General features: G+C 41.3%; 1 protein-coding gene across 2 annotated transcripts in view; it reads left to right on the top strand.

Annotated features, from left to right (window-relative positions):
• Positions 1 to 13,004, top strand: part of LOC146365247 (protein jagged-2-like) — a 51,229-nt gene that overhangs the window by 17,992 nt on the left and 20,233 nt on the right. For both annotated transcript variants that reach the window (XM_084914254.1, XM_084914253.1), the window contains exons 4-5: positions 7,588 to 7,842; positions 8,603 to 8,663. In XM_084914254.1, the coding sequence (XP_084770380.1) occupies positions 7,588 to 7,842; positions 8,603 to 8,663 (316 nt within the window). The remainder of the gene's footprint in view (positions 1 to 7,587; positions 7,843 to 8,602; positions 8,664 to 13,004) is intronic.

Genomic DNA, 13,004 nt, shown 5'->3' with positions numbered 1-13,004 from the left:
TTTAAATAATCAAGAAAATAAATTATTATCAGCTGACTTCTTTTTGTTTGGATGGTTCAAGGGGCATAAATGCATAAATGCACAGTTCATTTATGATCAACCCAGTCAACATTGTCAAGACATCAGCACAGACAGTGTGAACTGGAAAGATCAAATCTACTTGTGAAGCTTCTAACCGGCCTGCCTGCCAGCACCAGATTTCTTTGGTATACAGCTGTATCCTGTTTACACACTTCTGGTCTCAGTTCTGTTTGGCTTTGTTTTCCAGCACCATAGTGAGGAAGGTTAATTGAAGGATGCAATCTACGTTAGGAGACAACGCTTCGTTAGCGTTGTTGGCTTTATTTTCCCAGGGTTGATTCAGGACCCGGTTCATTTAGCGCCAGGGTTCTCAAGGTGTGTCATGTGGGCCGATGACGGCTCTGGGGAGCTGCTGTACATTTCATCCATCCACAAGGGAGCTTTTCTTCTCATTTTTCAGCTTCTTGTTCTAGCTATAAAAATCTTCTTAATATTCACAGCTGGTGTCAAGGAATAAAGAAAAAATGCAATAAAATGCTTATAAACCTTACAAAAAAATGGCTGTTCCTAACATAAACCACCATCACACAAACAGATGCATTAGAACAATTAAAGATGATGTGTCACTCTAAATTTGAAGTTCATTATTAAATCTTGAGAACTCTTGATTCAGTGGCTTTAGCTTCATTTTTGTTGCACGCGTGCAGGAACAGACGCAGTGAGGAGAAAACTCCTTGAGTGAACCATTTAGCTGAAATTCAGTCCAATTTTATTTATATGAGATCAGGAGTGTAGCTGAAGGGAGGCCTGAGTAACACCACTCCTTTCCCTATTTTCTGGGTGTTGTCAGCCTTATGCCCGTATCCAGACTGTATTTTGTTAGCTACATACGTGATGTTTTTATGCCACAGGAACAGCTCCTTACTCAATACATTAACTTTGTGTTAACTCATGATGGAAGCATTTATAGGTTTTCCCATAGTTAAGCCAAGATTTTACAATGTTAACCAAACAAACAAACACTTAGTGATAGTGGGGAGGAAAAAAAGCTCAAGACGAATCAGGTCACACAGCCATCAGATGAGACATGAATAGCCGTGCAAACAGTAATGACAGTAAACACTTAGCAGGTCGGTGAGCCAGTAAGTGCAGATCAGACATAAACGCAGAAAAGGAAGAAAGTGAGCAAACCTCGGGCCAGAGAAGATGTAAACTTAATGGGATGCAATACTAGCATATGGATATGGATGCATAGCTTTAAAAGAGAGGAGGTGCTCGTCCATAATGTGAGGATCCCCAAACAGATTTGGCTTTGTTTGCATCTAATTTTGAAGGTAAAATGACCTTTTCACATTAATGTAAATGAAGATGACTGCTATGATCAACCACACACGTACACACAAACTGTGTTACTCTACCCTTCTCGGGGTCACCCAGGCTGTTTATGCCTCCTTTCTATATTAAGTCTGTGAGAGCATTGCCTCGTTAAGCCATTAATTGCAGACCCCCACCCCCACTTTTCGCTACCTCCTAATTAGCATCCTGGCAGCTGTCTGGCTACCGCACGCCACTTTGTTATCACTGTGACAGGCTGCTATGGCTCAGCGTGGACGGTGATTCGAGGACTTTTTAGCTTGCTAGATGTGATGGTGCAGCGGCAGGAGGGGGGTGCTTTACTTATCCCGGGAGGGAAGGCATGTATTCTAAGGTAGTGACAGGCAGTCAGGCATGCAGGAGGTGCTGATGTGTCGACCGCCGTGTCTTGTCTTGCAGAGTTGGTCTGAGTCTCACTGCATGATCACAGGTTTCAGTCCTGAATCTGTCAGTTAGTCTGTCAGCAGTCGAGGGTCCTGTCAAGAGAGAAAGCTTACAGTTTGGGCTTAATTATAGGTCAAACTGGACAAATTAAAAATAGATATTTAATGATATAATGAGAAGCCACCACAAGTGTCTTTCCAAAGCTGTTTGGGGATTAAGTGTTGACTTCTCGGTGTATCTGCCTACTTTCGCTTGTCTTTTCTGCCTCCGTTTTGGGATTTCCTACATTTTCACAACGCACGTCAGAGAGCAGGCCCAAACCTGCAGCATCCTGCTGTGTGTGTGTGAGAGTGGAGCAGGTGGAGGTGGAGCAAACATTAGTGATAGTGTAGCATAATTATAGAGAAGGAGAAAGTTCTCATGTGCCCAGGCGTGCACAAGAATAGGAATCTACGTAGGGATGTCCCAATCAAGTTGAGCTTTGCCCAGGAGCCCAGAAATGAATGCTTTGAATATCTTCCAACCCAAACCCTGTTTACTCTGTACTGTATTTTTTTTTCATGTGTAAAGCAGTTGCATCGTCCTTGGAGTATGGTTAGGGATCTGCTGGGGTGGTGAAATCTGAGCATGATTTAGGCTGTCCCTCTTCATTTCCAGCCTCAACAAACTGCTAAGTTTAAGTACAGGGACTGAGGTCGCCCTTCCAATGAGTGGACAACCTCCTGAGCCACAGCCAGCCCTAGTCATGCAGGTTGGCCAGAGAGGTGGCCAGACTTCAGTCTGTAGTGGTCATTGTGTAATAAACAGTGGTTTGATTAATTAATCTACTGGTTCTTTTTCAGATTTGGTCTGTGGAATTTTTGTAAATGGTCTAAAATCTTATAAAAGCTTTTATTATTATACATTTTTATTACTTTTATTTTACAGTTTATTAAACAGCAAGCATAGTCAATTACTTTATTATTTTCTGCTATTTATATCATTATGAATTGATTATTTTTAGACTGATGATCAGAAAAAAATCCAAATTCAAACCACAAACCCTGGTTGCTTTCGTACAGAGTCTTCGATGATAAGTCCACTGTCATGACTCACTGTCATGGGATAATTAACATGGCTTACCTTTGTTTAATTCAGAGTAATTAGAGAAGTATTGCTCTTTTCCCAAAATATCTAACACTTTATCAGCAGCTCAGCACTTAAACAACAACATTAAAGTGTGACGAGTCTTGATTAGGGCTGCCACAAACGATTATTTTGATAGTCGACTAGTCACCGATTATTTTTGCGATTAGTCAACTAATCAGATCATGCATCCATTGGACGTAAAACGTACAGCATATTGCACCAGCATGCATCTGCTCTTATATAACTATCATTAGCTTATGTGCTAACTAAAAATAAAGACAAGATGATAGTTTATTAAATTTTATTGAAATTAGCAGATTGTCTCAGTGGAGTTTAATAAACTCCTTGCTATCTAAAATATAACAGGACACCGGAGTTTATTCTCGAGCATCTCACACTTCTGATAATCAGTTGTCTGCTTGACATTTATTCAGCTGTGTAAAAACTATAATTGAATCTCAGCCAAACCGATTTACTCAGGAACAAATAAAATACTGAAAAAAAGCCAAACAATAACATTTTTAAGTTGTCTAAGTGACTCATATATCATGTTTAACCTGAGTAGCGAAAGACGGCAGTCCGGTGTTCTCACGGCTCTAGTGAGCCTTGCCCCCGGCTCGCTATCGAGCTAGTGGGTAACAGACGTCTCCGAAAACGTCGGAGCGCTTTTGAAAATATGTGGTGTCTTGATAAACCAAGCAGATATTTGAGATTTACACAGTTACATTCTCGCCTGAAAATATGTTAAACGTTGATTTTGTGACCCAGAAAGAATAATAAGAGTAATATTAAAACTAACTAGCTGCCGCCATTGTTGGAAACTGGACACGGCCGCGCTATGAATTTTGGGACACAGCTTCTTCTTCTTCAGGGTTTAACGGCAGCTGGCATCCTTGTACATGCAGTGCTGCCATCTTCTGTTTCAGTCCGTTATTACACTCTTAAATCCTACTACTTATTCCTGCGTCTTTTGGGATCTTACAAAGCTTCAAACGACGCGTCGACTATTAAATTAGTTGTCGACGATTTTGATAGTCGACGTAATCGTGACTAGTCGACTAATCGTGGCAGCCCTAGTCTCAATGTGTCGATTTTTCCTCTCAACTTCTGGTAAATATTCGGAGAGCATACGAGGGGAGTTTCCTCGCCTGCGTTTCAGTGTATGCATGAACAGGCCTGGGCTGCAGGTTGCTGAGGCCTCAGGGAAAAGAAGGCCTCGCAAAGGTTGTTTATGTTTCAGGAAGCCCCCCCGCCTGTTTCAGAGCAAAACAGAAAAGCCTTGGGAAAAGAGGGCTGAGATGTTATTGAGCATCAGAGCTAGTGCATTGTTGGTGTATTGGGGAAGAATTATGAATTATGCATGTCAGACTGATTGGATGGTAGTATGAATGATGCTAAAACACTGGTAGAATTCTGTAGAGATAAGCTCAGCTTTGGTCCTAAAAGTATTAAAAATACATCAGCCAGCTGCACGTCTGGAATGGAGATGACGGTGGTTTTTTGAGGTTCCCCTTTAAATCTTGAATGTAATGGAAACCTGCAGAGGCCTGATTTCAACTTTCAAAAATGGATGATTTGCTTCTTCACTGATGGGAAATATCAGTGAGTCTTTTGCTGAGTTGTGCCAAACTATTAACTGTCATCGAATAATTTATGATAAAGTTTTGGCAATCAAAGAAAGGAGTTGATTTAGTGCATTTTTTGCCCTTTAATTTGCCATTTAACTCAGATTTGTCTGTAGTGCCAAGCAGGTCACAACAAATCCTCAGATGAGAGGACTGCTCCATTAATATTTATGGGAAAAAAACAGGTTTATTACAGTTGCCTTAAGAAGGTAGGGAGATGACAAATGGCTGTAAATGTTAGGTGGTACACCTGGAGGAAGATGGTTCACAAAGCAAAGTAACTCCTTGCCAACCAGTTAGCTCATGGTTTCACTGGAGAATGTAAGAGTCACGTCACTCTGCCGGCATTCATTCTCGGTGTTCTGTTTGTTGGTGTCTTTAAGCAAGAAAGAAAAGTTGGGACAGATGTTGCAGAACTTTTCTGATTCTGATTTTTGTTATCAGCTCAGCTGTAGTCACAACCCCGTGTCTTATTCAGACAATTGGTTTGGAGAAATTGTGAGGAAAAAGGTGTAGATTTTGCAGACTCAAACAAAAAACAGTAACAACAGCTTCTGCAAAATGCTAGATGTCAGGTAGAGAAAGAGGTCAAAGTTCAAAGACCCCCAGACCCCCTCTTAAAGCTCTCCTGTCCCATGAACTGTGTCGCACATTGCCTGACAACTGAAACTGTTGGACAAAGCCATCACTCTACATTTTTAAAATTAATTCCTCTCTTTGAAAGCAAAGACAATCGTGCTGCTCTTGACATGATCAGCTGCTCGGATCTGAAGCCCCTCGTTGTTTATATAAGCTGGTTTTTAAATGGCCTTCCCTCGCCTGCTCTCCCTAGTAACAACGGCCCCTCTTAGTGTGTCTCCTCCACTACAGAGGGAGCTCATGATTGGTCTATATTTTTATATCTAATTGCTGGAGATGAACAGCAGTGAGTGAGTGCCTGGGTGTTTCAGGTGGTGGGTGTGGGACTGAAATCTGTGGCAGTGTGTTAACTCACAGTGAGCCTCAGTAAATCAGGACAGTGTGAAAATGGATTCTAGGTCTTTTAGCTTTTCAGTCATTTTTCTACACTGTCTAACTTAGGAAGTTGTGCTATTGTAGGGTAAATGTTGTTCACAAATATATTTAAGGTATTATATTACCATAACTATTGACTATTTTTTAAAAAGTTATTTTAAAAACATAACTTCACAGTCTTATTCTTCTGCCATGACTAAAGGTGTGTGAAAAGTGGCTAAATCCAGTAGTGTAAAGGTGGACATGCCTTCCTGCTGTAATCTAAAGTCAGTATGGGAATGCTTTAAATTACTTTTAAAGGCCAGCAGGGGCTGTCACCTTTGCTGCCTCTGATTGTAAGTTAAAACTATGAGAAAATTACCCCACTGCTCACTCGATGTGTGACCTGAGTAAACACTCCCCTGATGAGTTTATGGTCTCAGTCTTTAGTCTCGGAGCTTATTTATTGCAACACAATGTTCCTTTTTGTAAATAATGTCACATATAGGCTAAAATAGACAGGGTGGGACTAACCCTGCGACTGACATTTCATGTGACTACGGCCAGTCTCCTGGGTTTCTCAGCTCAGATCTACCCATGACTCATCATAACTTTAAAAAAAAATACATTACATTCTAAGCTAGCAACAATGATGTGAACTGAGCGTGAGTTTAAAGAGTGTCTGACACTTGAGCTGAGACAGCTTAGATGACTATAAAAAAAGCCAACCGCATCCCTATTCCAAAAAGGAAAACTCAGTGCTTACTTACTGAATGAAAATCTGAATCAAACGTTAAGGTGTAGTCCTATCTCTGGGGCTTTTTTTTTTTTGCATAGATAATTTGCATTTTGGAAGGAAAAGTTTTGCTAAACTAAAGACAACCCAAGTTATAATGGAAACATATCATTAATAGCATTGTCAGCATTTAGCTTATGAGCCAGGAGAGAAAAACGAGTCTTTCAGTCCATCTCCACCTTGTCACTCTCTAAAAACAAGAGAATGCAGAGAAGCCTGCTGGGTCGTGGTGCTTCTGTTCCTTGAGAACGAGCTAAAGGGCCTTTCCTATGTCGCCCTTCCTTGCCTGTTCCCCGTCTCTTATTATTTCCGGCCTGGCTCCGATGAAGTCGAGCTGGATATCCTGAAAGTGGGTGGCAGGAGAGGAGGGGGCCTGAAAAGCATTTCACCAAGCAGGAAAACTGAAAAAGCATTTCGGTTATCAAGCCCTCGCAGACCTCGCTTGTGCTTGCTTAATTTTCCGATTCTTTCACTCTTTTTCCTCAACTTTTATTTTTTCTTTTACCACATTCTTGATAGAACAGAGTGAAGCTTGACCAGAGGTTACACCTTCTCTCTGATGTGTATTAGCGACAGGCAATCTTGAAAGCCTTTTGGATTGTCTCATCAAAACAGCAAGTTCAGTACGGTTAAATCTCATAACTGGCATCAGCACTGTTCTACGCAGTGCCATTCAGAAGTTTTGTTTTTCAGACTTTGCATTCTAAATGACCCAAAACATCAGATCTTTTGAGCATTTCTGTGTTTTTTGTTCTTTTTCTGTATACGTGAAAATGAATCACTACTTCAACTTTTCCTAGACTGCGAAAGGAAGTCTGTCCACGTATACCATGTGAGGCAAAATTTGAACTGCATCACCAGTTGACAGGCTTTGGATTTTTTCACAGTACAAGTTGTGACTGTAGCAAAGATAATCTGTCAGGAATTAGTGCACATTATAAACAGCACTAATGACGCCACTTGATTTTAGTCAGTTTAGCGACAGGAAAGTTAGTCACGGAGTACCACAGGGCTCTGCACTGGGGCCTCAAGAATTCATCATTCAGTATTGTGAATCTTCCATTGCTATGCAGTTGGCAACCATTTATATTGACCTAAAAAGCTGGGAGAGATAACCCTGTGAAAATCGACTGACGTTGTTTCCATGAGCTGCAGGTTTTTTTTCAGTTAAAAGGAAAAATTGTCCACTGAGTAAATAACAAGCATAATTTGTCATAGCATTTTTTTAACATCTGTTTCTGTATCATCTGTTTTTGATTTGTCCAGATGATGAGCTACTGATAGTGCGCAGCATCCACAGAGGAATGATTAACCCTGGAGAGGAGAAACAAGTGGTGGAATATAAAACTTTGATTGCTAGTATTGGCTACACCATCCGTGTGCGCTGTGATGAAAACTACTATGGCACCAAATGCAATAAAGTATGCCGTCCACGCAATGACTACTTCGGCCATTATGTGTGCGACCAAACTGGAAACCAAGAATGTATGGAGGGCTGGACAGGGCCTGACTGCAACAAAGGTAGGAAAAAATATATCAGTCAAAGTGCAAACAGCAACACAATCTACCATGTAATAATGTTAATAAGAAAATAAAAATAATTAATCCATAACTAATAATTAACTAAATAATGCAATCTAAACCTTAAATCTTCAGTGTCATAACCAGTTAATAATGTATCTATTTCTCACTATTTCATAGTGAAATTGTAGCACTTTTTATGGGGGAGTACTGGTATATGTGCAATGAATCAAAATGAATCAAAACTGTCTTTCAGAAGCTCTCATTGGCATCCTTTTCCACTTTTCTTGTTGGTTATTTTGTTTTTTTGTTTTTAAATGTTTTTTTTTTTTTTAATTACTTACCACTTTTGGAAAGCCAAAAGCAGCCAGGTTCAAATAAACACTCCTCATCCAAGCTTACTGTGATCACGTGGATCCTCAGTTTTTCCTTCCTTATTGCCCTTTTTGGATGAAATTCAGAAGTTCACGGAAATTCGTGTCAAATGTCACTTTGCAAGAATGTGAAGAATGTCTGGAAATTCCTGCCATTGCTGAAGGCACCTTCAGCTCTCTTGACAGTTCATCCATCTATTGTCACAACAGCAAAGTTTCTCTGCATTTTCACAAGCAAGGAGGGCTAGGGAAGGACATTTTAATGACTGAAAGCTCAAAAGAATTCAAATGCTTTATGTTAGCTTTATTATGCTTTTAAATAAAAGAGTTTTTCACAATTTTTGGACAAATCCATACATGTCGTTTTCTCTTTTCCTTCTCAAAAGCCATCTGCAAACAAGGCTGCAGCCCCATCCACGGGATTTGTAATGTGCCAGGAGAATGCAAGTAAGTCACCTCTAGTTTTTTTTTTATGCACCTCTTTGTTTCTCTTACAGCATTGTTGTCAAGTGATGGAAAATGTGTTCTTGTTTGGATGGAAACCCCATCACCATCACCACCACCTCCAACACATAGGGACTTAATGAGAATAACAGTCCTGACACAACAGAGTGGTGAGTGGGTGAGGGGGTTGTTAATAACATACCAAGCAGCCTAACCCCGCATCACTCTTAACTCCCCCATCCCAGTCTGATGCATTGCCCCCCATTCCTCCACCTCCATCCCTCAGCTCCACTCTGATCCAGAAGCTATTGTTCTGCTTCCTGTTCTAAAGCTGGCCTGCTCTTGCCCGCACACAGAAAGAGAGAAAGCAGCCTGTTTTTTTTTTTGTTTTTTTTCTTCCATGTTTCCTTCCTCATCCTTCTCCAGCAACAGAGAGGCACCGTACCTCCCCGCAGTCCCTTCCCTCCACCACCCTCTTCCAGTGTCTGGAGCCCACATCACCTCTTCCTATCCTGGATCTTGTTATGGCTGGCACTCTTATGTTAGGAAGTGTGGATTCCGCGCACAAAGCTACAGACAGCAAGCGGGGATAAAGACAGGGGGCATTGAGGGCAGTGTCACTGGTTGCTAATGGTAACTCAAATTATAGGTCAATACATAGTCTGTGAGTACCTCGAATATAAATATATAATAAGGTAATGAAGTCCATTTATACAAACAACACAAAGTACATGAAATAAGAAATACCAATTACTTAAATGACAGTTTACGTGTCAAAACCAAGAGAACTTACCTCACTACAAATAACCTTCATTATGCTTTGGTTGACACAGGCTAAGAGACATGTCATCAACCCCCTGACAATCTTGAGTCACTAGGAGAAAAAAATGTATTCTCTGAGTGGTTCTTGTGGGCAGATTGCTGGTCATTAACAGACGCAGTCACACGTCAGTTTCTTGAAAGATGTCGATTTGTCTGCATACCTCAATCTCATAAAAAAAGGAAGTGAACAATGATCATCTTCAAAGTAAAAGATTTGGCTGACCACAAGTTAAAAAAGTTGTGGGTTGAATTTTTACCTTGAGGAGACCATTTTTCATGTACGGTTTACGTGACAACCTGCTACTGACCAAACCAATCACAAGGAGGTTGTATATATATATGTGACCAATTTCATGTTCTCCAACTACCAACAACTCTCAGAAAACATTTTTAAACCAGTTGGAGAACACACACTGTTGTCTAGCGATTGGCTGTACTTTACCTGAGTAATTTAGCCTTGATAATTCATTGGATGAACGTTCTATGAGATACCAAATACAACAAATCAGAGATGCTACTGCTCCAAAAAAATTGTATTTCATGGCTCCCGTGTGTTCATGAAAAGTATTAGACCAGTACTTCTACACTAGCTACAGTGTTGTTGCTTAAAGCAACAAGCATTTAAAAAAGGCTGATGAAGCGTTTACAGTTATGTGAACAGCAGAGATGGCAGCAGAGTGATATTTAGATTTGATTACATTTGGAACTGAACTGTACATTTAGACAGAGTGGAACACAAGCTTTAAAAAGCCAAACTACACACACACACACACAAACACACACACACACATAGTGCCAAGTATTTGGAAACATCAGAAGAGCAGCGTTGACAGAAGGGAGGGAGGGAGGTTAGGGTTTTACACTGTGGCAGGTTTGATTAGGTTTGATGAGGCTGACATTTCTCATTGAAAATGGCCAGAGGATTGCAAGAGAAAGCAACACCCTGGAATGTGCCTCAACATGTGATTTGGAGCTTCGTCGCCGTCAGGAGCGCACATACGCGCAGCGCTGAGAAAGAGAAGAAGCAAAAGAGAAAGAGAGACTCGGGGGATAGTTCACATTTATACGAACACATAACAAAACTGTAAGCCTAACTGTGTGAGAATAAAACTAAAACAGACACACCTGACAATAAACGTAACACTCTTGAGCACAGAAAAACTGATATGAAATAAATTATGAAATGAATTGCATTAGAAGGATTTATTTGTATTATATATCAATGTTAAGGTTGAAATGCTGATCTATGTCACAATTTATTCGGAAGAAAAACAAACAGTCTCTTGTCTATCACACCAACTTTGTACTTTAGCCTTAATCGATCTTTAATTTAAGTTAATCCACCTTCTAAAACAAGGTATTTTAGCTAACTATGCCTTCTCTTTAAGCCAACTTTCTTACTGGATAATAGCAGGTGAGTGGGGCTCCTGTGAGACTAACCTACTAAGAGTATCCCCTGTCTTTGACATCATACAGGTCCAAGAGAAAAAAAACTGTATAAAACTTCACGTTTAGAGCAGTCTGAAGTCTTCTCATGGGGATCACTTGCATATACACTGCCTTCATTACTTGAGGTAAAACATAATTAGCCCCCTTTCAATGGAGTCAGTGGAAAAGTCTTAAATGGATCCAGCCACTTCCACTTTATTTTGATGCAATGAAAATTGTGGATGATACAGGCCCTTTAATTAAAAATCTAATTTAACCGTTTACAAAACACGTAAATCTAATAACGTACACGGAGGATCCGTTTCTTCAGAAGACAGCCACCTAAGCCGCAAATATGTGCCTGTCAAACGTTACAGTGTGGCTCAGCCTGAGGTGTCAGGTGCAAATTGATTGAATGCTCCATAAAAATCACACGTAATGCGATCTCGCAAAACAAACGGGCTTGTATTAATATGATTCAAATAGAAAACCGTGTCAGGGCGAACGCATACTGAACAAGTTAGAGCGAATGTGTTGTCAGAAGAAGTATTAAACCCCGATTCTTTTGTCCCCATGATAGAACAGAGAAAACCCGACTCATAGTGGTCAAAACATTTTATATTTCAGAGAGGAGAAAAAAAAACAGAAGAAGAAGAAGAAGAAGTAGTTGCTGGGTTAATGTCTGGGAAATTTTGAGGGAAGAGAAAAGAGAAAGAAACAGGGAAAAAAAAAGCATCTCAGCCTGGCAGAAGGAAACTAAAAATGTGTGTTTGGTATCTTGTTTCTTACACACAGCGCATTCACAACCTACGCTCCCTCATGTGACACTACTAAACATGTAGCTAGGCAACAGCAGGCTAAGTCCGTCTGCTGGATTTGGGCGCGAGACTTGCCTGTAAATAATTCAGTGGTCCCACACACAGACACTCACACACACACAGCCCCCTCTACCTCGGCCCACCGTCCCGTCTTCAGGGTGTGGTTTGTCTGAGGGGCAGCGGCGGGGCGTGGGGTTTTGTGGTAAAGGAGGGATATTTTAGGCCCTGGCTTGGCCCCCACGGCCCCCTCAATTGATGGGACAGCAGCAGCCCAGTGACGGTGCTTGTGGGTAATGCCACCCTTGGCCTGTGGCTGCCCGAAACCATTTCCCTGCTCTCCCACACTGCAGCCAGACAGGCTGTCCGCTCTGCCACCGCTGACAGTGTGCAGGGCACTACTGCCAACCGCAGAGCCGGACAACACTGCATACAGTAGTAAACAATACATAGCACTGTCTCCCAGACACACAAACACACACATATGCATAAGTGAATTGCAAATACAGAGCGAGATCAGATGAAAATTGCAGTCATGCATACAGTTAAAAACATTTCGACTTGCAAGTTGTGCATGAGACCAAACTGTCTGTGCATGTTTTGATGTAATCAGAACTTGGTCACTGCTTCATTTCTTTCTTTGTTTTAAGTGTGACTCTGTTTGCCTGATACCCCACACAGGAATTCCAAGCTCATTTAATAGGAAAGGTCACCAGCTACAGAAAATATGTTGTTAGCATTTTGCATGAATTGAGTTTAAAGACCGTTAGAGCAAAATTTGAAATTAGCTACCATAATAAATGTAATCCTGGGTCAAATAGGCTTTATTCTTTTGGTTTCTGATAGTTTTCCTGGACGCCAGGGCCCAGTCAAATTCTTTTTGAGTGCTGTCCCATCTGTCATTGTCCCAGAGTACTACAGCACATCACAGCAGGCTACAGAGACCCATTTTGCTGCCTTTTGGTCCCATTTCGCTGCCTTTTGGTCGGCTTCCATTTTGAAGTGTTCGTGAGAGTCGAAGGAGAGGAGGGCTGGTTGGGTGGGGAGGTGGGTTTTGCGGGCCCCAAAATAGCCCCAACGGAGAAATGACAGGACAGGTGGAGCAAGGTTACCGCTGGCCTTGGAATAACAGAGCGCTGCCATATACCAACAGATTAGCTAACCCTGTGCCGGCCTCTGCTTCGAGACGACTAAGCCTCGTTCCACAAAAAAAACAAAAAAACACCCGTTCCAAGTTTGCCCTCAAGCCACGCTCACGGCACAGGAAGAGGGCAGAGAG

This window comes from Perissodus microlepis, chromosome 19 (assembly GCF_051167445.1).
Source record: "Perissodus microlepis isolate ML-2025 ecotype Zambia chromosome 19, ASM5116744v1, whole genome shotgun sequence".
In the NCBI taxonomy this organism is placed as follows: domain Eukaryota; kingdom Metazoa; phylum Chordata; class Actinopteri; order Cichliformes; family Cichlidae; genus Perissodus; species Perissodus microlepis.
Note: the sequence above shows the minus strand (reverse complement) of the source record. Positions and strands in the feature narration are given on the sequence as shown.